The sequence below is a fragment of the Podarcis pityusensis genome (assembly GCF_964106645.2).
Source record: "Podarcis pityusensis genome assembly, chromosome: 2".
Classification (NCBI taxonomy): domain Eukaryota; kingdom Metazoa; phylum Chordata; class Lepidosauria; order Squamata; family Lacertidae; genus Podarcis; species Podarcis pityusensis.
In genome coordinates, this window is record NC_138029.1 from 127,019,653 (window position 1) to 127,044,775 (window position 25,123).

Here is a 25,123-nt window from a genome sequence, read left to right on the forward strand (position 1 = left end):
TCTGTGCGCTCGGCTTGCCAAGGGTTAACAAGAGCCGAGCTGGAATCCTAGAGAGGCCAGGAAGTGGGGGCGGGGCTCTCAGGTCCTCCAGAGCGGAAGCCCCTCCTCCTCCGTCCTCTGCCAAGGCTGCCTCGGTGGCCCCTCCTGGGATCCAGTGAGTCTCCTCTCTCTTTCCCCTTGGGGCGCCCGGGGGAGAAGGGGGGTCCCAGGGCTGCAGGGGGCGATACGCAAGGCAGGGAGCATCCTCCCCCCTCCTTCCTTTGCCCCTTTGGGGAGGGAAAAAGTGGCATGCCATTGGAACCCCCCCTTCCGAAGGGTAAAAGTGGCATGCCATTGAACCCCCTTCCACTTGCTTCTGACACAGCCTTTAACCCCTACAATCTGCTCCTCTGCCTGCCAAGGAGGTCCCACCCTCCCCAGAAGAAAGCCTCTCTCTGTGGGCTCCTGCTCTCCATAGAGTTAAAAGGAACCAAACTGGATTCCTAGAGATGAGAGGAAAGAAAGACTTGGGGAGGAAGGTCCCCCAGAGCAAACGCCATGAAAGGGGAGGGGGTTGCTTGGTCATGGGTATGTGCCCAAGTTGGGTGAAGATTTCTTCATCGATATCGCAAAATATCGTAATACAGTGGACTCTCGGGCTACATTTCCTTCTTTCGGGTTGCGAACATGGCAACTCCGGAAGTGTATTCTCCCGGGATTTGCTGCATGCGCAAAGTGCTTTATGTACATGCACAGAAGCAGTGCCTCTACTTGCAGAGTTTTTGCGGTACGTACAGACCCCAGGAACAAATTACATTCGTATCCAGAGGGTCCTATGTAAATGTGCAGGGATATAAGTGACATGTTCTGTTATTAGTGGTCATTGTTTTGAGTTCTGGGTTCGTGAATTGTCTTAACCCGAAGAAAGGGAAACAGGATAGAGAAGAATTAACAGGTTAGCAGTTCACATCGTATAGCCAAACACCTAGTCAAGAGGCCTTTTGGTTGTGCTTAGATTAAGTGTAAGTAAGAGTCATTTTTCCTCTTCTGCTACCAATGAAACAGCGTAAAGTCTTGGTCTATTGATGAATTTGGGGGTGGGGTGAGGTTCAAAGCGAGGAGAATAATTGCTGTATTGATGAAGAAAAGTTTTTAATCTTTGATGCCTTACTGTGCTTGATGCTCATCTTATTGGAAGCTGCTCAGAGTAGCTGGGGCAACCCAGTCAGATGGGCGGCATAACAGAAGTAGTAGTAGTAATAGTAATAATTATGTATTACTATTACAGTGGTACTTTGGGTTAAGAACTTAATTCGTTCTGGAGGTCTGTTCTTAACCTGAAACTGTTCTTAACCTGAAGCACCACTTTAGCTAATAGGGCCTCCTGCTGACACTGCGCCGCCAGAGCATGATTTCTGTTCTCATCCTGAAGCAAAGTTCTTAACCCAAATTACTATTTCTGGGTTAGCGGAGTCTGTAACTTGAAGCGTATGTAACCCGAGGTACCACTGTAATTCGTTCCGGAGGTCCATTCTTAACCTGAAACTGTAATTAACCTGAGACATGCTTTCGCTACCGGCACACGATTTCCGTTCTCAACTTGGGGCAGAGTTCTCAACTCAAGGTAATTCTTCCAGGTTAGCGGAGTTTGTAACCTGAATCGTTTGTAACCTGACGTGTTTGTAAGTCGAGGTCCCACAGTACTGCGCTGAAATTTAAATTTAGACCAGCCAGACTGAGCCAAATTCTGATGGTGTGTGTCCCCCCCTACCCAAGAGATAGTAACTTCTGCTTATATTTAAATTTAGACCAGCCAGATTAAGACAAATTCTGATGGTGTCTCTCCCCCCCCCCCCCCGAGTCTTTATTTTTCTCTTGTGGAGTTTAAAAACAGCTTAAAACAACTTACAACCACAATATGTTCAGAGCCTGGGCTTTAGTGCAGTGCAGCCTTGATTGCTAGCAAAAGCCATCCACGTTTGCCTGGGGACATTTTTCTGATCCTGACACAGTGCCAATTTTATAACAGAACAATGCATTTGCTTTGTAGGGTTTGCCAGAACCTGTAATTCAGACGGGAAGAACTTTGCAGAAGAAAAAAGGGACTCCTTCTCATCTCTTGGAAGCTTCCTGAGAGCACAGATGGATGAGCAAGACTCGGTTGGACCTAAAGCAGGAATAGGCCCGGCCACTGAAGATGGGAGCACTGAGGGATTCTGGGAAAACGCTATGCAGAAGATCCTATGTGAGGAGGACACCCTCTGCTCAGATGTTCAGAGCCAGCAGCTCAAGCAGTTCTACCAGGAGGCCAAAGGACCCCGAGAGGTTTGCAGCCGACTCTACCACCTTGTCTGTCAGTGGCTGAAGCCAGAAAGGAACACGAAAGCTGAGATGCTGGACATGGTGATCTTGGAGCAGTTCCTGGCTGTCCTTCCACCCGAGATAGAGAGCTGGATGAGGGAATGTGGAGCGGAGACCAGTTCCCAGGCAGTGGCTCTCACTGAAGGTTTCCTCTTGAGTCAGGCAGAGGAGAGGAAGCAGGCAGAGCAGCAGGTGAGAGAGACTTTCATCTGGAAACTCCCAAGGGGCTCCAAACCAGAGCTAGAGTATCCCAAAATGTGGTACTACTAATGTCCCATCCCTTTATGGATCGGATCCTAGGAATGCGATCTGCTACCCCTAGAGTGTTTGCCTCTTCCATTACTTTTCTAATCCTCCTCCCAATTATCTCTTTTGAATCTTTGTTGCTTTTTCAGGGAAAGGATCTGATGGCAGAAATGGGTCCCGATTCCTCAGAGGCAAGGAGGACTCCGATGGAAACCAGAGAGAGACCACTGGGTAAGGAGAGTGTTATTTCTCTCTTTGGTCACATCCTAGGGATTCGATTCCGTGGGTTCTTTTCCTCTTTTATGGGGATGTGGTTGGGCCCAAGAGCCCAAAGGAGCAGAGATGTATTTTTGCACAACTAAAAGATGAAGTTGTACAAATGTCTCAGTAGGATAGACTTCTTCAAAAGTCCATCTGAAATTAGAGATGCAGCCCTGAACATCGGAGAAAAGCAGGCATTCATGGCTTCCCACTTCCCTTTGTCTCTGGCAGGTGACCGGATGATGCCAGCAAGACCTCATGCGTCTTTTCATGGTGGAGAAGGAGAAGCAGCGGCTATAGAAGCAGATCAGGTAGGGGGCATGAGACTTGTAGGGAGAGAGGCCGAGGGGTGGGGCAGCCAGAATGCTTGGAAGAAAGAAATGTGGAGTTCCCCCCATTTACACAAGGATTAGGACCCATCATTAAAATAATAAAGTAATTCCAGTGAGATGTTAAAATAAGCAGTCATACCATGTGGAGCAAAACAATCCCATTTAAACAACACAGCAATTAACAGGTAGAAAACAACGGAGCAATGTGTGGTAGATCATCTTTATGCTGTCTAAGAGGAGGACATTTCCCTTTTTCTTTTAGGGTCTGGTGTGCTTTGAGGATGTCGCTGTTAATTTCACGGACAAGGAGTGGGCGTTGCTGGATCCTGACCAGAGAGCTCTGTATAAGGAGGTCATGGAGGAGAATCATGGACTCCTGGATTCTCTGGGTAAGATTCTCTGAGGATCATCATATCTGTTTTGAAATTCCACAAATCTCTCCTTGCGATGAATCTCCAAGGTTTGGATGGAACTCAGTAGCGCCACCTACACCACCTGAAAATCTAACGCCCCCAGAAATCACTTGGAATGGAGGGTGATTGGCGGTGTTGTCTGCGAATATCTGTCAGTCAATGGAGACAGAGCAGGTTTCGTGATTGGGCCAAACAAAATTAATTGAATCTCTGGTTCCCGTAAGTATGTCAGCTAATACCAGCCAACAAAGGCAGTTAACTATGTAGTAAGAATTCCCATCTAATCCCCTTCATTTCTTCTTATTTCACAACTGTTCATTAGCGATGTTCAGTAATCAACAATTGTGAACGGTCGTTCTTCCTGAGGCTCTAATTAGTTTCTCTCTATATATGCAGTCATACCTTGGAACTTGAATGCCTTGGTACGTGTATGCTTTGGCTCCCAAATGATTGAAAATTCAAGATGAGTGTTCCGGTTTTCGAACGATTTTCGGAAGTCAAATGGTCAGCGCAGCTTCCAATTGAGTACAGGAAGCTAAGTCAATTGGACCAGCGCCTTGGTTTTTGATCGGTTCTGGGAGTCGAACAGAACCATTCGAGAACCAAGGGACAACTGGATATTAGTGTAACAATACCACTTAACATCTATATGATATAAAAGGGAAATTTATTTTTATTACACTGCATTTGTTCCACAATTTTTTTCCTCTTTTAAAAATCGTTCTTCCACACACTCCTTCCCTTTTTTATTCCTTTCTCTTGTATTACATCTTTATGAACAAAATATATTTCAATAAGATATTAATATTTTAAAATGCAGTGGTACCTCGGTTTTCAAACAGCTTAGTTCTCAAACTACTTGGAACCCGAACACTTCAAACCCAGAAATGAGTCTTCCAGTTTTTGAACCCTTTTCGGAAGCCGAACGTGCTCCAATTTGAGTGCACACTTCTGTTTTGAGCGAGCAGCTTGTCCCAGCAGTGACTGCCGCCACTACCTTCCCTTCCCTCTGATGGGAAGCACCTCTTTCCTTGCTACAAAGTGGAGTTGGGTGGCTTCGCAGAATGTAAGTCACTCCGGAGTAGGGAGACTTGGAAGTTGGCAACTCTCCCCCAGTGGTGGGGGAACTATCCTGGGCAGGTTGACCTTCCCATCCCTTTGCCTTCCCTCCCTCCCCTCGTTCCAAGCCCGACCCCAAGCGAGATCCAGGCGTAGCAGCGTGGGTGCCACATTCCCGAGCAGGAGATAGGGGCGCTCGCACTGTGCGCAGGCTCCAGCCCACGTGACTCAGCACCTGGCGGCTAGGAGAGCAGCAGCTGCCGCCTCCTCTCTGCACTCTAGTGCTGCTGCCACATTCCTGTTCTTTCACGCCAGGGATGTGCAGGCAGTACTGCCCTGGCTGGCACTTTGACATGCTGCCCAAAGTGGAGACAGAAGCCCTGGGACTCGCCCAGGTGAATGGGGAGCATGGGCAGATGCTGGAAAACATGCAGAGGGGAGAGCAAGCAAGCGAGAGAGCTGCTTTGGGGAGAGAGAACTTTTGCCTCCCTTTCCTTCCTCCCACTTAAACTCCCCCCCCCCCCCGCATCCAGTTAGCCACCTCCTTCCCCACACGCATCCTAAGCACACTCCTCTTCCCTCCAGTTTGAGTGTTTTTCGTTTCCCCCACTTAAACTCCCCTCCCGCATCCAGCTAGCCACCTCCTTCCCCACATGCACCCCTTGTCCCTCCAGTTTGAGTCCCCCCCCTTAAACTCCCCCCTTCCACCCCTGTCCCTCCAATGGCAATGGGTAGATCACTGCCAGTTTTTGATACTGGGTAGTAGATGGCACCCTGATTTATTGCTTTCATTTTATGGATCAACGGTCTCATTAGAGAGTAAAATTCATGTTAAACTGCTGTTTCATGGGTTGTTTTTAATTGTCTGGAACGGATTAATCCATTTCGCATTACAGTGGTACATCTAGTTACGAACTTAATTTGTTCCGGAGGTCCTTTCTTAACCTGAGGCATGCTTTCGCTAATGGGGCCTCCCGCTGCCGCCGCGCCGCTGGCACACAATTCCCATTCTCATCCTGGGTCAAAGTTCTAAAGTCAAGGTAACTACTTCCAGGTTAGCGGAGTTTGTTACCTGAAGCATTTGTAACTCGAGGTACCACTGTACTTTCTATGGGAAACCTCGCTTTGGTTTTGGGATACAATTCAAGAACAGTTTAAGTTTGAGAACCAAGGTACCACTGTAATTGGTTTTATAATTGCAGGTGGTGATGAAATGGAAATTAATAACAAGTGGGAGCAATACAGAAGCCACACAGTGGAGAAGCAATATAAATACTCAAAGTGTGAAGAGAGCTTTAGTCAGAGGTCCCAGTCCACTTCTCATCAAAGAAATCCCATTGGGAATAAACCCTATCCAAGTTACGAATGTGGAAAGAGCTTCAGCCAGAGCACCCGTCTCACTTCCCATCAAAGAACTCATACAGGTGAGAAACCATATCAGTGCATGGAATGTGGAAAGACCTTTAGTCGGAGCAACTCTCTCACTTCCCATCAAATAATTCATACAGGGGAGAAACCCTATCAGTGCTTGGAATGTGGAAAGACCTTCAGTCGGAGCGACTCTCTCACTTCCCATCAAAGAGTTCATACAGGGGAGAAACCCTATCAGTGCTTCAAATGTCGAAAGAGCTTCAGTCAGAGCACCCATCTCATTTTCCATCAAATAATTCATACAGGGGAGAAACCATATCAGTGCTTGGAATGTAGAAAGACTTTTAGTCGGAGCAACTCTCTCACTTCCCATCAAATAATTCATACAGGGGAGAAACCCTATCAGTGCTTGGAATGTGGAAAGACCTTCAGTCGGAGCGACTCTCTCACTTCCCATCAAAGAAGTCATACAGGGGAGAAACCCTATCAGTGCTTCGAATGTGGAAAGAACTTCAGTCATAGCACCCATCTCACTTCCCATCAAAGAATTCATACAGGGGAGAAACCCTATCAGTGCTTGGAATGTGGAAAGAGCTTCAGTCATAGTAGCAATCTCACTTCCCATCAAAGAATCCATAATGGGGAGAAACCCTATCAGTGCTTGGAATGTGGAAAGACCTTTAGTCGGAGCGACTCTCTCACTTCCCATCAAAGAATTCATAGTGGGGAGAAACCCTATCAGTGCTTGGAATGTGGAAAGACCTTCAGTCGGAGCGACTCTCTCACTTCCCATCAAAGAAGTCATACAGGGGAGAAACCCTATCAGTGCTTGGAATGTGGAAAGAGCTTCAGTCACAACAGCTCTCTCACTTCCCATCAAAGAGGTCATACAGGGGAGAAGCCTTTTGAGTGCTTGGAATGTGGAAAGAGCTTCAGTCATAGTAGGAATCTCACTTCCCATCAAATAATTCATACAGGGGAGAAACCATATCAGTGCTTGGAATGTGGAAAGACCTTTAGTCGGAGCGACTCTCTCGCTTCCCATCAAAGAAGTCATACAGGGGAGAAACCCTATCAGTGCCAGGAATGTGGAAAGAGCTTCAGTCAGAACGGCTCACTCACTTCCCATCAAAGAAGTCATACAGGGGAGAAACCCTATCAGTGCTTCGAATGTGGAAAGAACTTCAGTCAGAGCACCCATCTCACTTCCCATCAAAGAATTCATACAGGGGAGAAACCATATCAGTGCTTGGAATGTGGAAAGACCTTCAGTCGGAGTGACTCCCTTACTTCCCATCAAAGAAGTCATACAGGGGAGAAACCCTATCAGTGCCAGGAATGTGGAAAGAGCTTCAGTCACAGCTACAAATTCACTTCCCATCAAAGAACTCACAGTGGGGAGAAACCATAGCAATTGCTATGTAGTAATTTTATTTCAGGAAACTTTAATTTCTATTCCAACAGTGTTCTTGTGCTTCTTCAGCTCAGCAGAGAAGTCAGCCCTGCCTCTCAAAGCTATCGAGTGCTAACCCGGTGCCCAATATTCTTCAAATACGTATCCAGATCTGCAGTGTGGAAGTCAATGGCCAAGATGTTGAATTCAGGCTTTTCTTTGTGGGAAGGCTAGGTCTAGAAATCTCTTGCTGCTCTTCTCCTTCGATCCTTCAAACCATTTCCTGAGTGCATGCCAGGAGCAAAGAATTGCGTCCCCGAGGGAGAAAGAATTGTCTGTTTATTATACATCAAAGGCTGTTGGGAACAGCAGTAAGCTTGTGGAGTGAGCACCAGATCTTGACCAGAGACATTTTTGCCAGTGTCTGGCATATATTCCTTGAGCAGGTGACTCTGTTCCCTTTCCTCCTCAGTGTTAATGGAGCGTCAGTCCATCACAACAGATGAGGTATTTTTGATGATGATGATTTATCCTGCCCATCTGGCTGGGTTTCCCTAACCACTTTAGGTAACAGCAACAACCGGGAAAAGATAGACATAACATTTTACAAGGACAGGAAGGAACACTACGGACAGGATAGAATCATAGAGTTGGAAGACACCACAAGGGCCATCAAGTCCAACCCCCTGCCAAGCAGGAAACACCATCAGAGCACTCCTGACATATGGTTGTCAAGCCTCTGCTTAAAGACCTCCAAAGAAGGAGACTCCACCACACTCCTTGGCAGCAAATTCCACTGTTGAACAGCTCTTACTGTCAGGAAGTTCTTTCTAATGTTTAGGTGGAATCTTCTTTCTTGTAGTTTGGATCCAATGCTCCATGTCCGCTTCTCTGGAGCAGCAGAAAACAACCTTTCTCCCTCCTCTATGTGACATCCTTTTATATATTTGAACATGGCTATCATATCACCCCTTAACCTCCTCTTCTCCAGGCTAAACATGCCCAGCTCCCTTGGCCGTTCCTCATAAGAAGAAGAAGAAGAGTTTGGATTTGATATCCCGCCTTTCACTCCCTTTAAGGAGTCTCCAAGCGGCTAACATTCTCCTTTCCCTTCCTCCCCCACAACAAACACTCTGTGAGGTGAGTGGGGCTGAGAGACTTCAAAGAAGTGTGACTGGCCCAAGGTCACCCAGCAGCTGCATGTGGAGGAGCGGAGACGCGAACCCGGTTCCCCAGATTACGAGACTACCGCTCTTAACCACTACACCACACTGGAAACACTGGCATCGTTTCCAGGCCTTTGACCATTTTGGTTGCCCTCCTCTGGACACGTTCCAGTTTGTCAGTGTCCTTCTTGAACTGTGGTGCCCAGAACTGGACACAGTACTCCAGGTGAGGTCTGACCAGAGCAGAATACAGTGGCACTATTACTTCCCTTGATCTAGATTCTCTACTCCTATTGATGCAGCCCAGAATTGCATTGGCTTTTTTAGCTGCCGTGTCACACTGTTGGCTCATGTCAAGTTTGTGGTCAACCACAACTCCTAGATCCTTTTCACATGTACTGCTCTCAAGCCAGGTGTCCCCCATCTTGTATTTGTGCCTCTCATTTTTTTTTGCCCAAGTGCAATACTTTACATTTCTCCCTGTTAAAGTTCATCTTGTTTGTTTTGGCCCAGTTCTCTAATCTGTCAAGGTCATTTTGAAGTGTGATCCTGTCCTCTGGGGTGTTAGCCACCCCTCCCAATTTGGTGTCATCTGCAAATTTGATCAGGATGCCCTTGAGTCCATCATCCAAGTCGTTGATAAAGATGTTGAATAAGACCGGGCCCAAGACAGAACCCTGTGGCACCCCACACTGGATAATTGCCAGAACAAGGAGGTAGTTTGAATCCTTCATTTGTAGTCTTATAAATCATTTAATGTGTCAACACAAACAGAAGTTATTAATATTGCAGTTGTTGTATAAGGGATTATTATTATGACTGTAATGTAATTGAAATTTATAAGATTTTGGAATGACGAAGTAAAGAAAATCATCAATTATACAACAAACCAACAACACCAAAGCTGGCTTATGAATACAAATATAAAGGACAATTTTACTAGAATAGGTATATAAACTCATAAACCTACTAAACAAAAAGCAAACTAAAGTGCAATGTGCATAACCAAGCCTTGAGAAACTCATAAACATAGAATGAACTAATGTCTCTCTTTACTACAGTGGTGCCCCGCAAGACGAATGCCTCGCAAAACGAAAAACCCGCTAGACGAAAGGGTTTTCCGTTTTTGCGTCACTTCGTAAGACGATTTTCCCTATGGGCTTACTTCGCAAAACAAAGGGCATGATCCGCGCCGCGCGCAAACCGCTTTCACCGCCAATCTATCTATGCAGCAGCGGGGAATCTAATAGTAATAGCAATCGATACATTATTAGCGTCTGGAAACACAGCCGGTGGTGATGCTGCCCCGCGCCGCTTCAAAAAGTTCCTAGGCTTCAGCCTTAGAACTGGGAGGGGACCTGGCGGCGACACCCGGCTCGGGGTGGGATTTCCCCGTCTGCGCTCTTAGCGCGCGCGGCGACTGCTAGATCCCGAGGATGGCAGACTGGGCGGGGGGGGCATGAAAAGTTTTGCCTGCCCATCTCCGAGGAAGCGGGGGGAGATGATCCCTGTCAAGGGAAGAAGGGGGTACCCATTTGCCAGCAGCCGGTGCCCCCGAACCGAGGCTGGCGCCATCGCCTGTCAGAGTGACCGCAAAGGCGAGCTCCGGTCGCGCGGCCGAGGGAAGCCCTGCTGTGAGTCGTCCAAAGTCAGCCCGAGCACGCCACTCACCTAAAAGGCATGGAGAGACGGAGGGAGCGCGCGAGGATCCCGGTGCAGAGGAGGTTCCTGCAGCAAAATAAAGGCAGCCGGAGGGCTCCAGAACACGGAGCTGCGGCAGGGCCGTCGATGGCGTTGCCGGAGACTCCTCCCTCTGGGCCTCGCTCTCTCTGCTTTTGCCACTGCTTGCCCTGCCTGCGATCGGCCGGGCTCATCGCTCCGCTCTGCAGAGCGCTGCACAAAGGCACGGCGGGACAGGTGTCCGGGGACGCTTTGGCTGAGTGCGCCCCGGGATCGGAGATGCGGGGTGCTTGCTGCAGATCATATCTTCTGGGGTCGCTGGGATGGTGGCGGTCGGGGCTTGTGTTATGTAAGCGCGTCAGGAGGGACTGCTTAAGAGGCCGGACGAGGCTTATGCAATGGCCAGATGCTCCCTAGGGGTCGAGGCTTGCAGTTGCGGGAACGAGTTTATACCTGTAGCCGCTAAGCCGCTAATAGCCGTGCTTCGCAAGACGAAAAAAACCGCAAGACGAAGAGACTTGCGGAACGGATTAATTTCGTCTTGCGAGGCACCACTGTATATCGGTTGTGTATGCGGTAAGTATTACATTACACAGCTGGAGCAAACAAATCGTTCTGCAGATAGTCATTCACTGGAAGCACAAAACCATAAACGTAGGAGCAGTTGCGAGATAGCGTTCTTCCAATAGTCATTCCTCTTCATTAAGAGATAGAGGCTATCCGCAGGAGTTAATTCAAACAGCCTTTGAAAGGGCTAAAAGAACTAGGCAGGATTTGTTGGTACCGAAACCTAAAAATAAACAGGACAGGCTTTTTTGTTCAATAGAATACAATTATTTATCTTCTCCTATTTAAAGGGTGATTAAGCGACAGTGTAACTGATAACTAATAAAAATTATTATTAAACAAATGTGATGATAGCTTGGCTAGTCCAATACAAAAATTTCTTAATTTTTACATTTTTGTTTCTCCCTCAAATGTCTTAGCACATCATTGTAGGTATCCCATGTAAGGAATGATAATTGGAGCTTTTCATATTGCTTTTCCAGAATAAATGATGCTTTTATTGCTTTTTCATAAAGGTCATAAGGTTGCAAGAGCTAGGGCGTAGGTTGCAACAGTTAGCATATTTTTAATATAGCTTGTGGCTAGGCTACCTACAGGGAAGTTGTATCTTTAGAACAAATTGTGGTTAAGATGTTAGCAAGAAGAACAGAACTAGGGAGCTAATGTCTTGAAAGTAGCTAGGATGTGGCTTTCTTGCTAAAACTAGTATGTCAAGGGTTGAAGAGGTAAGACCCAAAAAGGGAATTCACAAATACAGTGGAACCTCAGCTCCTGTATGCTTTGGGAGCCGAACGCTCCAGCTCCCAAATGAATGAAAACCGGAAGTAATTGTTCCGGTTTTTGAACAGTTTCTGGAAGCCAAATGCTTGGTGCTGCTTCCATGGCTTCTGCTTGGCTGCAGGAGCTTCCAATCAGAAGCCATGAGTGCACGGCGTGGCTTCCGCATCTTCTGATTGGCTGCAGGAAGCTTCTGTAACCAATCAGAAGCCGCGCCTTGGTTCCTGAATTGTTTCAGTAATCTAGTATTGGAAGACACAGGATCTACCCACTCTGGAAGAATGGCAGATGAAGGTGATAGACTATATGGGACTGGCTGAAATGACTGGCAGAATCCGAGACCAGGGGAAAGAGACGGCGGAAGAAGATTGGAAAAAATTCAAAATTTATCTTAAGAAATATTGTAAAATTAATGAGTGCTAAAATGTTGAGGTTATAGAAAAAAGGGGATTACAGCTGTAAAAGATTAAGTAAAAGAAAAGAACAAGGGAAAATTAGATAAAATCAAGGGGGAGGATTTGCTGAAACAAATTTGGAAATTGGGATGCAGAAAGGGGAGGTATGGGGAAGTCGGCGAAGTAAGGTTTAAGAAAAAAGGATTTGAAATTATACATGTTTGTTTATGTGTTTGTTTGTTTGTATTGTGTATTGTTTGTGTTTGTATAAATTGTGAAAAACCAATAAAAAAAATTATTTAAAAAAATGAATTGTTTCAGTAATCTAACAGACTCACGGAATGGAATGAGTTTGGAAACCAAGGTTACACTGTATGAGAGAAGGTCGATGAATTCATGGGAATGGGAAATTTCAACAGTGGTGGAGAATTTACTATTTTAATTAGGTGGTCATGATAGGCTGTAAATCTTGCACACCCCCAAACAATAGGGAGACAAGGGAGGGAATTTTGTAGTCATTGAAAGGTTATGTGCCCGTGTTTCATTGAATCTGGGTGAGCCTGAAAACAAAACACCAAGGTGGTTTTTCCCAATAGAAGCAAAGACAAGTAAGGGAAATCAACATGGGGGACAAATGAGTGTGAGATATAAAAGTCCAGGACTCAAAATTATTTATTATTACATTCATTTTTATTGCCAAGATTCTCACCATCCACAATAGTTTCATTCTTATCACTATTTCTATTTCTTTTTATATTTCTTTCCAAATCTTCACATCATTATCATTTTAGATATTAGGATTATTTGCCGAAAAGACCCTGATGTTGGGAAAGATGGAGGGCACAAGGAGAAGGGGACGATGGAGGACGAGGTGATTAGACAGTGTTCTCTAAGCTACCAGCATGAGTTTGACCAAACTGCGGGAGGCAGTGGAAGATAGGAGTGCCTGGCGTGCTCTGGTCCATGGGGTCACGAAGAGTCAGACACAACTAAATGACTAAACAACAACAACATCACACTCCTAAACATTTCACTTTTTTCTCTATTTTCCTTGTACCTGTTCTAATAACCCATTATAATAACCCATCTTCTGGAAACTTCACACAATGTTGTTTCTAGGAATAAATGACTCTGATCCATCCAATGTATTATACAGGGCAGGTGGCAACCCTGCATGATGTGACTGTTGATCCTTAGCTGGGGTGGGGGGCAGATGGGGTCCTGCCACGATGGCAGGAGGGAGCAAGGGTATCTGCCTGTTCCCGCTCCCCTCCCACACCTGACCTTCCTTTACGCCCCTCCTGCCCCCCCCAGTACATCCTATACCAGATGAAGCAGGGTTGCCACTTCTCCCAACAGCATGCAGTGGGTTCGCTACCTGTACATGTACTTCTTTGACTGGCAGGAGCTCTTCCATTTCGCCATCGGCCAAGGGAAGATTGTGGCCATGTTCCCAGAGGAGGAGCCCCACATCCAAAAGTGGGACAAGGACTACCTGCAGGCCTTCAAGGCCATGGTGGATGGCTTCTGCTGGGGCCACTACAGGATCCTTGGGCCCTTCTAAGGCTACACTTCCACCCAGTTTCTCTCTCCCACACGGACAGACACACATGCAATGCCTAAGGTGGAGGAGCCTCTTCATTTCTCCTCAGTGGCAGCGGAGGAGGAGAGAGAGAAGGAAGAGGGTGGCACTATAAGGGACCATTTTGGAATCCATTTTGATACGGAAGGGGGGGCATGTCTTCTTCACCTTCTTATTCGCTACAATATATCCATTTATTTACAATTGTCAATGTCAAAAGGGACTAAAATCTATAAAATTCATAGAAAATCAATGTGCCAATTTGCTCAATTTCTCTAGGACTCCATCATACCTCCCCTGTCCTCCATAATCCCTCAAGCAAGGTGTCAAGACCCTAATCCTGTCAAATCACTCTGCCAAGCCTTTCCTCCAGGCAATGCCAGTACATGGACCATTGTCTTCTCATCAGGATGTGCTTATCTGCGCATATCTCCAGCCCCTCCCTCCTCCATATGTTAATCCGGTGTAACCCAACCTCTTCCTAATGTATTCGTGATGTAATCTGTGTAACCCAACCTCTCCTTAATGTATTCATGATGTAACTATGATGTATTTTGCATTGTATCCTGGGACATGGAGGGAAGTTTCAAAAGTTCATGTCACCCCTTTCTCGCTGTTCAATCTCGCCTTGAACCTGTTGCGCAATAAACTTGGATCTTCTGCAGCTTGCTCCTGTCTCCGGCTGAGCTCATTTTCCTCCGAAGGGACCCGCGGACTTAGTCCGACGAGCTGGGTGGCAAAGCAGTCTCGCACCCAGATTTTACCGTAACAGATGGCGCCCGAACGTGGGGCTTTGCGGTTCTCCCGTGTTGCTGACCGGGGGCCCTGAAATCTTCAGCCGGCACCGGGCCATTTTGCCTGGGAAGATCCTTTGGACCCCCGGCCATCTTCCGGGCGGTAATCGAAAGCCCCAGGAGTTCAGCCGGGGAGCAAAGAGGGATCCAGCCGGCTTATTCATCGATCCCGGGATCATCATAGAAGACGCGTGAGTATAAGGAAAAGGAAAAATCCAGTGCACTGGTGGGAAGGGGGTGGAAATCTCCTGGCAACTGAATTCTCTGCCCTCCTCTCTATCGCTCCTTCTTACCTTTCTCTTGGTCCGGTTAGTGAGAGAGACCGTGGACCGCCGCTCAACCCGAAAGGGGGGTTCTGAGCTCTATCTCTTTCTCTTAAAAATCTCCAGCCAGCCGCACCAATTGGGAGCCCGAAAGTAAGACGGAGAGAGCAGACTTGAAAGACAGCCGACTCTCCGCAACGGGCATCTCAGTTGAAAGCAAGGGGTTGGAGCTCTCTTTCCGAACTTCCCTAGCGCCCGGCAAGGGGGCAGGAAGGGGCCTGGCTTTCTGTCTCAATCCCAGCTGCACTGGTCGGTGCCACGTAACACGTGTATCGTGTGTGAGCCCGCTTCCAAAAGCAAGGGGGATTTTCGGTTCAAAACTATCCAGGGATCACCCGATCTGGCACCGCATGGCGGGGGCGTTCAGTAGGGCCCCTTTTCCTGAGATTGTGACGATAGGCAGGAGGTTGCCAGGAGGGATAGCCCATGAGGAATTAGGCGGGATCGGCAGAGTGGAAAGGAACCCCAAGATTTGGAATAGGAAGTAAGGAAAGGAATGAGAGGTAACCGGATAGCTAGAGCTCAATAAACCACTAGGAAGTTGCCAAGCAACAAGGAAAAGGAAAACCCTAAATAGCCCCCTGTACAAGTTACCCAAATCCTAATCAACCCCTCTCTTTCTCCCTTCTCTATCCCAGACACCCCAAAAAAGAAAAACAACAAAAAAGCAACAACAGCAGTGCATGCATATATAAAGGGGTACCCAGTCAACCAAGCGTTGTGAGCCCTGCCAGTTTGATTAACTGGTGGTGTGTTTGAAGAGGCAAGGAGGCTCATAAAACCATGTGGGACCTTCCTACTAATTTCACTTAATGAAGCCAAAGGAAGCGGCCCAACTCCTTGCAATAATCAACTAAAGGATGACTTCTAAGGCTACACTTCCACCCGGTTTCTCTCTCCTACAGGGTCAGACACAAGTCCAACGCCTGAGGGGGAGGAGCCTCTTCATTTCTCCTCAGTGGCAGCGGAGGAGGAGAGAGAGAAGGAAGAGGGTGGCACTATAAGGGACTATTTTGGAATCCATTTGAATAAATGGATTTAAATGCTTAATGGCATGCAGGCAAAGCTTGGTGAAAGGGACTTTTTAATAAAGCAAAATGCCTTTCTAAAGAAGCAGAAGCTCCAAAAGCAAGAGATATGAACAGAAATTACGCAGAATGAAGAGAAATCCTCCGATAAACGAGGGAGCCCAGGGAAACTGCCGCCTGGTCTGCCAGGAATCGGCCTCCTTGGCGCCTAAAACTGAGGCGAGGCTCAGATTTTGAAGGCCGGGAAGTTGGGAAAAGGCGGGAAAAGCCGTTTCCCTCAGAGCAGCCGTCGCCTTCCCGGCGGAGAGGCGGGGCCAGGGCTGTTTCGTCACGGGTCCTTGCCCCGCCCTCCCTCCGCCTCGCCCTTTCCCCGCTTCCTTCTCTGAGGCGTCCGCGAGAGAAGGCCCTGGGTCGCCCGCAGGGAGCATGCGCAGCTCCTCGGATTCTCCTCTGCCCTCTGTGCGCTCGGCTCGCCAAGGGTTAACAGGAGCCGAGCTGGAATCCTAGAGAGGCCGGGAAGTGGGGGCGGAGGTCCCAGGTCCTCCAGAGCGGAAGCCCCTCCTTCGTCCTCCGCCAAGGCTGCCTCGGTGGCCCCTCCTGGGATCCAGTGAGTCTCGTCTCTCTTCCCCCTTAGGGCGCCTGGGGGAGAAGGGGGGTCCCAGGGCGCCTGGGGGAGGATACTCAAGGGGGGTGAAGACCCCCAAGGCAGGGAGCATCCTCCCCCCTTCCTCTCTGTTCAAGCTGCTCCTCCTCTCTGCCTGCCAAGGGGGTCCCACCCTCCCCAGAAGAAAGCCCCTCTCTGTGGGCCCCAGCTCTCCATAAAAGGGGAGGGGTTGCTTTCGTCTCTCTCCTTTGCCCATAGCTGCCTATGTGCCCCTTCGGGGATCTGCAGTCTCCCCTCTCTTCCCTCTTGAGGTGCCTTGGAGAGAAGGGGGGTCCCAGGGCTGTAGGATGAAGGTGCATGAGGGGGGCAAAAAACCCCAAATCAGGAACCTTTCCCTGCACTCTCAACAAACTATGATTCCCATGATTCTTTGGAGCAGGGGTCAGCAAACCTTTTCAGCAGGGGGTCGGTCCACTGTCCCTCAGACGTTGTGGGGGGCCAGACTATATTTTGGAGGGAAAAAATGAACAAATTCTTATGCCCCACAAATAACCCAGAGATGCAGTTTAAATAAAAGGACACATTCTACTCATGTAAAAATACGCTGATTCCTGGACCGTCCACAGGCTGGATATAGAAGGCGATTGGGTCTGATCCGACCCCCGGGCCTCAGTTTGTTCATGAATTGGCTTAAACAGAAAAAGGGGAAATGGGATAGAGAGGAATTAATAGATTAGTAGTCCACATCCCATTGTCAAACGCCTAGTCAGGAACCCTTGTGGTTGTGCTTAGATTTTTCCTCTTCTGCTACCAATGAAACAACAGGTAGGAAGCCGTGTTGGTCTGCCATAGTCGAGACAACATTTTAAAAAATTCCTTCCAGTAGCACCTTACAGATCAGATAAGTTTGTTATTGGTATGAGTTTTCGTGTGCATGCACACTTCTTCAGATAGACTGAAACAGAAGTCGCCAGATGCTTATATATAGTGAGAGGGAGGGGAGGGGTATTTCTCAGAAGGGTGGTGGGAATGGGTGATTGGCTGATAGGTGTGGTAAACCTGTTGACGACTGTTAAAGACTGCAATTGGTCTTACAGGAAAAAGCAAGGGGTGAGATGTCCAAAAATAGCTTAGCATGTGTAATGGGATAAGAATCCAATGTCTCTATTCAGACCAGGTCTCTCCATAGTTTTAAGTTTAGTAATAAGTTGTAATTCAACAACTTCTCTTTCAAGTAAATGAAACAAGGCATAGTGTTGGTCTGTTGATGAACTTGGGGGATGATATTCAAAGCTAGGAGTATAATTGCTCTGTTGATGGAGAAACAATTTTAATGTTTGATGCCTTGCTGTCTTTGATGTTCATTTTGTTGGAAGCTGCTCAGAGTAGCTGGGGCAACCCAGTCAGATGGGCAGCATAGTAGTAGTAGTAGTAGTAGTAGTAGTAGGAATAATTGTTGTTGTTTAGTCGTGTCCGCCTCTTCGTGACCCCTTGGACCAGAGCACGCCAGGCACTCCTATCTTCCACTGCCTCCCACAGTTTGGTCAAACTCATGTTAGTAGCTTCGAGAACAATGCTGATGGTGTGTGTGTTTTCTGCAGTCTTTATTTTTTCCTCATGATGCTGCAATGTGTGTGTGCTCAGTTGTACCAAAATCTCAAGCTGCCGGGGGTGTGTGTGTGGAGAGACTTCAAATTTCTCCACCCCCTTTCTGAAGGCTCTGTGTGTATTTCAAGGTTTTATCTTTCTGCACGCTTGAGGCTTGATTTTGTAGCTGGTCTGATTGTTGTTGTTGTTATTATTATTCCTCTTATTCCTATGACTTCATTACAACCACATTTATAAGTTCAGACTCAGCTTTAGTGGAATCCAGCCTTGATTCCTAGCAAAACTCACCCACATTTACTGAAAGGACATTTTTTCTGATCCTGATAGAGTGTCAATTTTATAACAGAACAATGCATTTGCTTTGTAGGGTTTGCCAGCATCTCTAATTCGGACAGGAAGAACTTTCCAGAAGAAAAAAGGGACTCCTTCTGATCTCTTGGGAGCTTCCTGAGAGGAAAGATGGATGAGCAAGACTTGGCTGGACCTAAAGCAAGAAGAGGCCATGCCATTGAAGATGGGAGCACTGAGGGATTCTGGGAAAACTCTGTGGGGAAGATCCTGGGTGAGGAGGACACCCTCCACTCAGATGTGCATTGCCAGCAGCTCAGGCAGTTCTGCTACCAGGAGGCTGAAGGACCCCGAGAAGTTTGCAGCCGGTTCTACCACCTTGTCTGTCAGTGGCTGAGGCCAGAAAGGCACACAAAAGTTAAAATGCTGGACCTGGTGATCTTGGAGCAGTTCCTGGCTGTCCTTCCCCCAGAGATGGAGAGCTGGGTGAGGGAATGTGGAGCAGAGACCAGTTCCCAGGCAGTGGCCCTGGCCGAAGGTTTCCTCCTGAGTCAGGCAGAGGAGAGGAAGCAGGCAGAGCAGCAGGTGAGTGTGACCTTCCTCTGGAAACTCCCAAGGGCTCTGAACAAGAGATAGAGTATCTCAAAATGCGGTACTAATGTCCCACTGTTTATGGCTAGGATAAGTAAAGGTAAAGGGACCCCTGACCATTAGGTCCAGTCGTGGCCGACTCTGGGGTTGCGGCGCTCATCTCACTTTATTGGCCGAGGGAGCCGGCGTACAGCTTCCGGGTCATGTAGCCAGCATGACTAAGCCGCTTCTGGCAAACCATAGCAGCGCACGGAAACCTCATTTACCTTCCCACCGGAGCAGTACCTATTTATCTACTTTTGCAGTGCTTTCGAACTGCTAGGTTGGCAGGAGCTGGGACCAAACAACGAGAGCTCACCCCGTCGTGGGGATTTGAACCGCTGACCTTCTGATCGGCAAGTCCTAGGCTCTGTGGTTTAACCAGGCATAGGCAAACTCCGGCCCTCCAGATGTTTGGGACTACAATTCCCATCATCCCTGACCACTGGTCCTGTTAGCTAGGGATGATGGGAATTGTAGTCCCAAACATCTGGAGGGCCGGAGTTTGCCTATACCTGCCTTAAAGTGTTTGCCTCTGCCATTGTTTTCTAATCCCCCTTCCCATTTTGTTTTGAATCTTTGTTGCTCTTTCAGGTTAAAGATCTGTTGACAGAAATGGGTCCTGATTCCTCTGAGGCAGAGAGGACTCCGATGGACGCCAGGGAGAGACCACTAGGTAAGGAGGGAGTTATTTCTCTCCTTGGTCACATCCTGCAGATTCGGAAATTAATCTGTGGGTTCTTTTCCTCTTTTGTGGAGAGGCTGTTGGGGCCAAGAGCCCAGAGGAGGAGAGATGTATTTTTACGCAACTAACAGATGAAAGGTGTATGAATGTCAAAAGGCACTCAGTAGGGTAGACTTCTTCACAGGTCCATCTGTAGTTAGAGATGCACTCCTGAATGTAGGAGAAAAGTAGGCATTCATGGCTTCCCACTTCCCTTTGTCTCTGGCAGGTGACAGGATGATACCCGCAAGACCTCCTCATCCAACTTTTCATGGTACTGAAGGGGAAGCAGCAGCTATGGAAGCAGATCAGGTAGGGGGCAGGAAACTTGTAGGGAGAGAGGTTTTTAAATAAATAAATAACTTTTTATTGTTAAAATAATTCAGCATTATTACACACATGTTATGTGAATATACAAACATACATTTCATACAATCCTTAAAAATATTCATAGAGTCCTTAAAAATATTCATACATCCCCACACTCAATCCCACAGATACTTCTTTTCCCCACCATCTCTTACCCCTCACCCCACTCTTGTGTTGAACTTCCAATCTAATCAACTGCAATTTCTTTCCACTTCTATTACCTTCTTTCACACACTTTTAAACCAATTTTCTGCTTCTTTTTCTGTTACACATTGTTATCCATCTTATTATTTCAGTATTTATAACGGAACTTGTTTATTCTAATAGTTCTGATTTTTCAATATTGCTTTAAACACTTTCCAGTCCTTGTCTATCTTCTCTTTTGAGATCCTTCCAATTTCTCCCATTGTTTTGGGTATATTGTAATACTCCAATAATTTGGCAAGCCACTCTGTCGGTATAATACCACTTTTCCAATTTTTCGCAATCAATAGCCTTGCGGCTGCTGTTGCATATAAATATAATGTCTTGTCTTCTTCCTTTAGACTTCCTGGTACTATTCCCAATAGAAAACCTTCTGATAATTTCCTAAATGAATATCTGAACATTTTTTTTATTTCATTATATATTGTTTCCCAAAATTGTTTGATGTTTAAACAATTCCACCATATATGTATCATAGTACCTTTTCCAGTGTTGCATCGCCAGCAGACATCGTTACAATTTTTATTCATTTTTGCTATTCTTTCAGGTGTTAAATACCATCTATGTTGTATTTTAAAGTAATTTTCTTTCAATATATAACACATAGTGAATTTCATATCTTCTTTCCACAATTTTTCCCATTGTTCGAGCATAATATTTTCCCCAATATCTTGCGCCCATTTAATCATGGATGCTTTAACCAGTTCATCCTTTGTTTCCCACTCTAAGATCAGATTATATAATTTAGATTTTTTTTCTTGTATTAAGTATCTATCAAATTTTTATATTTCTTTTTCAAATCCTATCTTCTTGTCTTTCGCTAATCTATACTTAATTTGAATATATTGGAACCAATCACTAATATGAGCTTTAATTTGTGTATAATCCTTTAATTCCAATTCTCCATTTTCTTCCTTTAATACAGTTTTATAAGTAGCCCAATTTTCTTTCATATTTAATTTTTTCACTGCGACAATTTCTGCCGACGATGCCTACCAAGGAGTTTTCGGTTCTAGGTCTTTTATATTTCTCCCATATTTTAGATATCGACTTTCTGACTATATGCCCTAGGAAGCCTTTATGTACTTTGACTTTCTCATATATTAGATAGGGAGAGAGGTTGAGGGGTGAAGGAGCCAGAATGCTTGGAAGAACAAAATGTGGCATTCCACCCATTTACACAAAAACTCATCATTAAAATAATAAAGTAATTCCAGTGAGATGTTAAAATAAGCATTCATACCATGTGGAGCAAAACAATTCCATTAAAACAACACAACAATTAACAGGTAGAAAACAACAGAGCAATGTGTCATAGATCATCTTTATGGTGTCTAAGAGAAGGACATTTCCCTTTTTTTTAAAGGGTCTGGTGTGCTTTGAGGATGTCGCTGTTCATTTCACGGACAAGGAGTTGGCGCTGCTGGATCCTGACCAGAGAGCTCTGCATGAGGAGGTCATGGAGGAGAATCGTGGGCTCCTGGATTCTCTGGGTAAGGCTCTCTGAGGATCATCATATCTGTTTTGAAATTCCATGTCTCTCTCCTTGCAATGAATCTGCAAGGTTTGGCTGGAACTCAGTAGCGCTAACTGCACCACCTGGAAATCTAACGCCCCCAGAAATCACTTGGAATGGCGGTGTTGTCTGTGAATATCCGTCAGAGTGGGTAGGGAGCTTGAAGTAGCTTCTGCCAGATTTGTGTTTTTGCTTCTGTTGATTTTGGTTGACTAAAGAGATAACTCACAATGGATACAGAGCAGATTCCATGATTGCACCAAACAAAATTAATTGAATCTCAGGTTCTCATAATAATGTCAGCTAATACCAGCCAACAAAGGCAGTTAACTCCATAGTAAGAACTCCCATCTAATTCCCTTCAGTTCTTCCTCTTTCACAACCGTTCATTAGCACTGTTCAATAATGAACAGTTGTGAAGGGTTGTTCTTCCTGAGGCTCTAATTAGTTTATCTCTCTCTATATATACAGTGGTACCTCTGGATGCGAACGGGATCCGTTCCGGAGCCCCGTTCGCATCCTGAACAGAATGCAACCCGTGTCTGCGCAGGTCGCGATTTGCTGCTTATGCACATGTGCGTGACTTCATTTTGAGCGCATGCGCGAGTGGCAGAACCTGGAAGTAACCCGTTCCGTGACCTCCGGGTCGCCGTGGAACGCAACCTGAAAACGTTCAACCTGAAGCTACTTTAACCCAAGGTATGATTGTATTAGTATAACTCTTTTTTCTTTTTATTCCTTTCTCTTATCATATTATTTCTTTATGAATCAAAACTCATTTGAATAAAATATTAAGATTTAAAAAATAATTAGTTTTTTTTATTGCAGTTGGTGATGAATTGGAAATTAATAACAAGGGGGACCAAGAAGGAATCCACACCATAGAGAAGCCATATAAATACTTGGAGTGTGAAAAGAACTTTAGTGAGAGCTCCCAGATCACTCCTCCACAAAGAAATCCAATTGGGAATAAACCCTATCAGTGCTTAGAATGTGGAAAGAGCTTCAGTCACAAAGCCAGTCTTTCTTCCCATCAAAGAATTCATACAGGGGAGAAACCTTTTCAGTGCTTGCAGTGTGGGAAGGCTTTCAGAAAGAGCTCAGATCTCACTTCCCATCAAAGAATTCATACAGGGGAGAAACCCTATCAGTGCTTGGAATGTGGAAAGAACTTCAGACACAGTAGCCATCTCACTTCCCATCAACGAATTCATACAGGGGAGAAACCGTATCAGTGCTTGGAATGCGGAAAGACCTTCAATCAGAAGAGCAGTCTCACTTCTCATCAAAGAATTCATAAAGGTGAGAAGCCCTATCAGTGCTTGGAATGTGGAAAGAACTTCAGTCACAACGTATCTCTCACTTCTCATCAAAGAATTCACACAGGGGAGAAACCCTATCAGTGCCTGGAATGTGGAAGAAGCTTCAGTCACAACACATCTCTCACTTCCCATCAAAGAATTCATACAGGGGAGAAACCCTATCAGTGCTTGGAATGTGGAAAGAGCTTCAATCAGAAGAGTAGTCTCACTTCCCATCAAAGAATTCATACAGGAGAGAAACCCTATCAGTGCTTGGAATGTGGAAAGAGCTTCAGTCACAACGGCTCTCTCACTTCCCATCAAAGAATTCATACAGGAGAGAAACCCTATCAGTGCTTGGAATGTGGAAGGAGCTTCAGTCACAACACATCTCTCACTTCCCATCAAAGAACTCACAGTGGAGACAAACAATAGCAATTGCTGTGTAGTAATTTTATTTTCAGAGATTTTAATTTGTATTGCAGCAGTGTTATTGTGCTTCTGTCATTCATATCAAAAACAATATTATGTTTTATTCTGGGTTTGTTCCCCTTTCGTATGAAACCTGACATGGGAGAACATTGCTGCTGCCCTGAGTGCTGGAACGAATACCGCTTTCTGCTGCAAGACCAATTTCCACCTGACTTTGAGGGCTGAGCCCACACTCACCCCAAACAATTAAAGGACTCCTGGGCGGCCAGAGGGACATTGCTGGAACAGCTCTTTGATTGGGGCAACTGGCTGAAATGTTTTACACGGTTCTAATTTTGGTTCCTCTGTTTTGATTTTGTCAGGTTTCTGTTGGTTAAATGTTTTTAGATGGTGTTGATGGTTACTTTAATTAGGGTATAAATGTAAACTGTTTATTGTTGTTGTGGTTGTTGTTACTGGTTAGAAGAGTAGTACCTTGGGTCCCAAATTTAATCTGTTCCGTAAGTCTGTTCCAAAACCAAAGCGTTCTAAAACCAAGGTGTGCTTTCCCATAGAAAGTAATGCAAAATGGATTAATCCAGAGGTTGGCAAGCTAAGGCCCATGAGCCGGAAGTGGCCCATGAGCCGCCCCCGAACCGAGCTGCCTTGGGCCCTTCTTCCACCCCACTTTTTTCTCTCACACACGGACAGACACATTTGCAATGCCTGAGAGAGGGGGGGGAGAAGGGGGTGGCACTATATAAGTCTAATATAAATGGAATGAAAGGGGTTACGGATGAGGTTTCAGTGACATTGTTAAATAAAGGCACCATAATTCACTTCTCCAATGGTATAACATTGTTGAAGTCCTATGAGAATGTATACTATACGATTGTGTAATAAAAATACAATGTTCATAACTATGTAACCACCTGAATGTTACCTTGGAAAATACATTAACTATAAAAGTAGGGAGTCAAGAGATTAAAGGAATAACTGGCAAGTTTGGCCTTGGAGATCAAAACGAAGCAGGGCAAAGGCTAATAGAGTTCTGTCAAGAGAACAAGCTGGTCATCACAAACACACTTTTCCAACAACACAAGAGACAGCTCTACTCATGGACATCACCAGATGGGCAGCATTGAAATCAGATTGATTATATTCTCTGCAGCCAAAGATGGAGAAGCTCGATACTGTCAGCAAAAACAAGACCTGGAGCGGACTGTGGCTCAGATCATCAGCTTCTTATAGCAAAATTCAAGCTTAAACTAAATAAAATCCCTTATGAATGTTAGGAGCATCCTACTCTAATGTAGGACCCTGGCAGAGACACATGCCCGACTGGCATGTTCTCTCCCTCCTGGTCGATCGTTTGGGAGCTTCAAAAGCTTTCTCCAACCCGAATATCACAGCGACTGATGCCTTGGAGACATCAGGGATCCACAGAGTCTTCGCAGTTTGCATAACAGACCTCAGTAGCACAGCATTTTGGCTAATCTACATTTATTTACATATAATACACTCAAAGCATTCTGCTTTAGCTCCTTCTTCTTTCTCATCAGACAGCAAAGACAAAGAACAAGGAACAATAGACCCACTTCACAGAATACAGTAATACCAAAACATCCTGTCTCTGCCACTTCCCACACTGGAATGGAAACATACGCTGTCATGTGATAGACAACAATCCCATGACTGCAGACACGGAGCAGGAATCCCCAACATCCTCCCCTAATTCATG

At 46.0% G+C, this 25,123-nt stretch overlaps 3 protein-coding genes across 4 annotated transcripts in view; all 3 read left to right on the forward strand.

Moving 5' to 3' along the window:
- The first annotated feature begins 4 nt into the window (after window positions 1-4).
- Window positions 5-11,079, forward strand: LOC308465867 (uncharacterized protein). Its single transcript, XM_080986191.1, has 6 exons — window positions 5-154; window positions 2,030-2,532; window positions 2,736-2,817; window positions 3,079-3,158; window positions 3,442-3,568; window positions 5,854-11,079. The coding sequence occupies exons 2-6, from the start codon at window positions 2,122-2,124 to the stop codon at window positions 7,431-7,433; spliced, it is 2,280 nt and encodes a 759-aa protein (XP_080842317.1). The 5' UTR covers window positions 5-154; window positions 2,030-2,121; the 3' UTR covers window positions 7,434-11,079.
- LOC308465911 (uncharacterized protein) overlaps window positions 658-25,123 on the forward strand; it is a 35,877-nt gene continuing 11,411 nt past the window's right edge. Inside the window, exon 1 of one of the 2 annotated variants that reach the window (XM_080986316.1) lies at window positions 658-766. The gene's annotated coding sequence lies outside the window, so the exon portion shown is untranslated. Of the gene's footprint in view, window positions 767-16,524; window positions 17,157-25,123 lie in introns of those variants that run through there. The other variant, XM_080986317.1, reaches the window with a different exon arrangement.
- LOC308465992 (uncharacterized protein) lies at window positions 16,249-24,302 on the forward strand. The gene is made up of 6 exons (XM_080986522.1): window positions 16,249-16,334; window positions 18,307-18,812; window positions 19,452-19,533; window positions 19,811-19,893; window positions 21,521-21,647; window positions 22,499-24,302. Exons 2-6 carry the CDS (start codon window positions 18,399-18,401, stop codon window positions 23,404-23,406), a joined length of 1,614 nt encoding a protein of 537 aa, XP_080842648.1. The 5' UTR covers window positions 16,249-16,334; window positions 18,307-18,398; the 3' UTR covers window positions 23,407-24,302.